General features: G+C 37.8%; 1 protein-coding gene across 6 annotated transcripts in view; it reads left to right on the forward strand.

The window, feature by feature from the left end:
- LOC138018560 (WD repeat-containing protein 41-like) overlaps positions 1 to 5,000 on the forward strand; it is a 43,931-nt gene that overhangs the window by 28,535 nt on the left and 10,396 nt on the right. For all 6 annotated transcript variants that reach the window (XM_068865261.1, XM_068865253.1, XM_068865244.1 and 3 more), the window contains 3 exons: positions 1,527 to 1,584; positions 3,465 to 3,546; positions 4,059 to 4,127. In XM_068865261.1, the coding sequence (XP_068721362.1) occupies positions 1,527 to 1,584; positions 3,465 to 3,546; positions 4,059 to 4,127 (209 nt within the window). The remainder of the gene's footprint in view (positions 1 to 1,526; positions 1,585 to 3,464; positions 3,547 to 4,058; positions 4,128 to 5,000) is intronic.

The following is a 5,000-nucleotide window of genomic DNA, read 5'->3' on the forward strand; positions in this document are numbered from 1 at the left end:
CATTACTTCAAGCATTAGTTAGGATCTTATTGACCAATTGCAAAAATGGCCGCCTGCAAATTATTCTTTTGTCTTTGTGTTAATTAGCCACACTAGCCTCGTTGACACTGGTAAAATGGAAAGAATGTGTGCTGGAAAACGAGGCTAGCTAGGCTAATTAACACAAAGACAAAAGAGCAATTTGTTGGCGGCCATTTTTGCATTCGGTCAATGGCGACAAAAACGCCGGAGAAAGATTTCTAGGTCGGCTAAAGAATGGCACATTTATCTCCAATTCATCATGAAACGTTAAAGAGAAAGGACCGGGAGGCTGGAAAAAGTCACTAATCGAGTAGTGGTTGAAAGTTTTGAAAACTTGAGGAAGGTTAGTTTTAGTCAGCAACGTTGCGTAAATTTAATGAGGTTGGTTTTCAAAAATGTTTTTATTACGTTACGAACTTCTTAGTTCAAAATGAATGCATGTGTTTGTAGTTCTTTTCCCTTACTTTCATGAAAATAGAGCAGAATTATCTTCTCTTCCCAATCCACTTGAATAGTGCAGACCTATGAGGAAACATCCAGAGATTATATTTCACAAAAAACACACTCCAAAAGATGAGAAAGACGGCAATGGAGAGCATATGATACAAAACACTAACCAAATATTAAAAGATAACGCCTGCTTGAAACTTCGTTGCTATGCTCGAAAAATTAAAAAAAAAACCTTTCATCGATCGATCCTGTCTTGAGTTCCAGACCTTCCTCCACTGGTCACGCAAAAACGTGACAAACGAAATTTTCCAAGACCTTCGCAACATCACATAGACTTTACTCGTTTAGATCATCGGTGACCCCTATTTTTTAAAACATGAATATTCTTCTTACAATCTACAAAATATAAGGAAATGAAAAAAATCACAATGTAAGAAGTTATCTCTTTTAAAATTTTCATTTCCCTGTGTCCTGAATTCCGGAAGTGGTTACAACGGGTAGCGCTTGCGAAAACGCTCGTTCCGGATTAACTCTATTGTTTACGACATCCCCAGCGGCATGAAATTATCTAAAAAACCCATTCCTATATTTCTATGCACAGAAACCTTCACTGTAACGTAATATTTTCATGATTTTGAACGGATGAGTAGATCAGGTTACATCCCGTTATGACGACCTATCTATCGAAATTAGGGCATTTTACCCTTGCCTTTTTCTCCGAAACAAAGTCGGTGACCCCCATTTTTTCTTTCATTTTTGGAATGATTTATTTATGACCTAACTTCAGGCGAGAAATGAAGATTATTGCGCGAACGACCTTAAGGTGGGCGCCTATGGCCCAGCGCCCCTTGGTATAATTTTTTTTTATTCCCCAACATTCAACATTCATTCCTTTTCACACTCTACTCGACATTTCTTTAACTTTATTATAAATATTCAAGATAGCAGACCTTTTTACATCGGCTTTTTTGGTACATTTTTATTGTTCTTATCTGAAGACAAAAGGTGTATTAATTTCAGTCAAGGTTGGAATGTCATCTTTTTCTCTGCAACAGGCAATGGCTCGCAGATGAAACACTTCACTTCGCACGTTGAGCGATTTCTTGGTTTAAGGTGAGATGCAACAAGCCAACCAATTACTCAATAATCATGTAGCTAATGATGATGATGATGTTGATGACGCTACTTCATTTTAATGCTACTACGATTCTCAGTTGAGTATGACACTAGGGATGTTTGGTGACAAAGTTTCAGCGTTAAAGTTACCATGTTGTCAAGGGCAACTTCCTTCGTTTCCAAGAGTGACTTTTAGGGCCTTGACGTCACGAACGATGAGCCCGCCAAAATCTACAAATGGTAACGGTTAACTTCAAACTGGCGACCGTTACCAGTTAAAGGACGTCAAACCCCGAAAAGTTACCCTTGGAAACGAAGCAAGTTGTTCGTGACAACATGTTAACTTTAACGCTGAAACCCCTCGTGTCATACTTAACTGAGAAGTGTAGTAATGAGCCTTTCTAGCCTCTCTATGACATGCAAAATTCAAAAGAATGTTTTTGTCAAAGCGAGGCCCGTAGGTACAAGAGAATAAGAAATTGGCCCCATTTGTGAAAGTGGTCTGGAATCACTAGTGTTGAGTTTCAATCGTATTTAGCCGAGCACAAGTGCTCAACTAAATGGGTACACGGTAAATGTAATCAAAGGAGATCAAATCAATCAAATGTCAATTTTGATGAGAGGTCAAAACTTTTCGGAGAACAGAAGTGCCCTGGACTCTATCGCAGGCCACATTGTTGTAAGCCAAGTGCTTGCACCACTGCTCCAATCCTGCCTCCCCAGCAGGAGGTAATACATTTCCATCATTTCTCTTGGATATCATATAACAGCTCTCATTCCATGGTATGGTCCGCTTTTCTTCACGCTTTGCCTTAATGCCTCAACTGATTATAGATTAAAATAAAGATCTTGCGAACTTGACCTCATGTGTGAGAATCGCACTGTACAGCAACATTAGTTTTAAAGCTCGGGTGCGTAACAAAAAGAGATCGGATGCAATCGGAGGAGAAAGAAAACGTATTACTTTTCGCTCAGTCAGTGCTTAGCAGGGCAAGTGCATGACCAAAGTATTGGAGAAATTACCTGGAAACAAGCGAAACGAATATTATTGTCCTGTTGCATTATTATAATTATTGTCATTATAATTATTGTTATTATCATTATTATTATCTTGTTTTCGCACATTGGATTTCCAATGGAACTTCAGTACTCCAGGAAGCTTGGTGACAACAAGTCTCCTCAAACTTCTAGGACCTTCCTAAGAATCCTTGCCGTGTTCAGATTAACACTTTTCTGAAGCTCGTCTATCTTGGTCTCTATACCAATATTCTCTAGTATCCTCTTTAAATCCTTTGGAACTGTTCCAAATGTTCCGATTACAATAGGAATTACCATTGTTTTCATTTTCCATAACTTCTTCAATTCTCTTGCTAGATCCTGGTATTTCACTACCTTCTCGACTTCTTTCTCCTCAATACGGCTATCATATGGTATTGCAAAATCTATTATTTTGCAACATTTATTTCTCTTTTCAACAACAATCATGTCCGGTCTTCTTGCCTCTATTACGTGATCAGTCTGTATCGTAAAATCCCATAATATTTTACATCTCTCATTCTCTAGTACTGGCTCAGGTACATGTTCATACCACTTTTCATTGACAATGAAACCTTCGTCTTTACAAACTTCCCAATGGATCTTCTTACCCACGCAGTCATGTCTCCTTTTATATTCCTTTTGTACTAATTTAGGGCATTCACTCACAATATGATTTATGCTTTCATCCACCTTTCTACACATTCAACATTTACTGTCCTCTTGAGTTTGATATATTCTAGCTTTCATCTGATTCGTTGCAAGCGCCTGTTCTTGTGTATTATTATTATTATTATTATTATTATTATTATTATTATTATTATTATTATATTTTTTTGTAGTGTTTCAGAAATTCAGAACTTAAGCACTCCTGTGTACCCAGCTCTGTTGGGGGAATGTGTTGCTCACTCAGGCGCTATTAATGTAAGTACATTAAAAGGTCCCATCTTAACATACAGTCTCATTTTGAAGATATCGCTAGAAGCAGTGAGAACACTTGGCGTCTGTATCTCTTAGGACAGTTCTTGATAATATGTATAACTCTTCACGTATTTGAATTTAAAAGTTCAAACTTAAGTGAAAATCCGTGAATTTAGTAATCATTTTTGGCACACCAATTCGTTTACATTTTGTCTTTTTAAGTGTTAACAGTAGCATTAGGCAACACAAATTTAATTAATTGATATCACTAGTGCTGACAACAAGCCCAAATAGATTCTTTAATTGTATAAATTTCAAAGCAAAATTTCTCAAATATTATATGGTGTATTGGAGATAGCATTGAGATAGCTTATTACTGATTACATTTCTAGTCTAAAGATTGATTGATTTAGTGGTGAAAGTTGATTGATCAGAGAAAAAATGTAAACAAATATTCCCTTTTCTGAGTCACTGCGGTTGCTATTATTGTTGATACATGCAACATTCTTTTCAAGGTGGCCATTAACCTTGGTGGGGAAGGCTTTGCATCATGTGGAAGCGATGGCCTTGTTGTCCTGTGGAAGGTTGGTGTTTTTCTGATCGTACGTTTTCCATCTTTGTTTGTAAATTAGAAGTGGATTAGTTCTGATTTACAAAGCTAAAAGATCGGTTCATACCATGGCATGAGACATAGCATGGGTCCATACTTCTCTAAAGTGATCGCTCTATTGTTTTGTCAGACAGTGGGACGAAAATAGTACCATGTCAAGTTTGGGCATGCTTCCTCCGGAAAATGAACTTATCCAATTTTATTTTATTCATTTGGGAAAAAAAGGTTCAAAGACATTATTGACGTCTTCACTTGGTCTACAATCATTTATTTCAGGTCAAGCGATCATTGCCCCTGCAGGGGTTTTGCCTAGAGGCAAAATAACGAGGAGGCATCATTGTAGCTTGCCCGTATACAGAGTTACAGTGATATAGTATTACATACATGTATGTAGTCTGTGTTACCAGGAAAACTCTCGACTTGAAAGCTGCAAGCGCGAACGGAATAACACAGGCGCCCCAAGCTCAGTGTGAGGGAAAGCCAACAAAAACATAAGGATTTGTATGGGAATCCCGATAAAAGACCTGAGAAGATAATTTTACGAAAAACTTCTGAATTAAAAACTCTAAACTTATTGCCATTGTGGGTCGCTTCCTTCCTGTGTGGGTTTTTTTCCAGATTTGACGCAAATTAAGCCATTATCAGTTCCTCTGTTTTCAACGGTTACAGTAAAATACCAAGAATGAACACGACGACGTTACCAAACAAAGACAAACAAAGACTCGTAACCAAGCGGAAACTCAACGGTCACCGTGTGGTGTTTATTATTAAAGAGGCTCTTTTTCATCGTTTTCTCGATTCGTTTGGGACAGTAACAACCGCCTGACGTTGTGGCAGGGCTTCAGTT

Source organism: Montipora capricornis, chromosome 2 (genome assembly GCF_036669925.1).
Source record: "Montipora capricornis isolate CH-2021 chromosome 2, ASM3666992v2, whole genome shotgun sequence".
In the NCBI taxonomy this organism is placed as follows: domain Eukaryota; kingdom Metazoa; phylum Cnidaria; class Anthozoa; order Scleractinia; family Acroporidae; genus Montipora; species Montipora capricornis.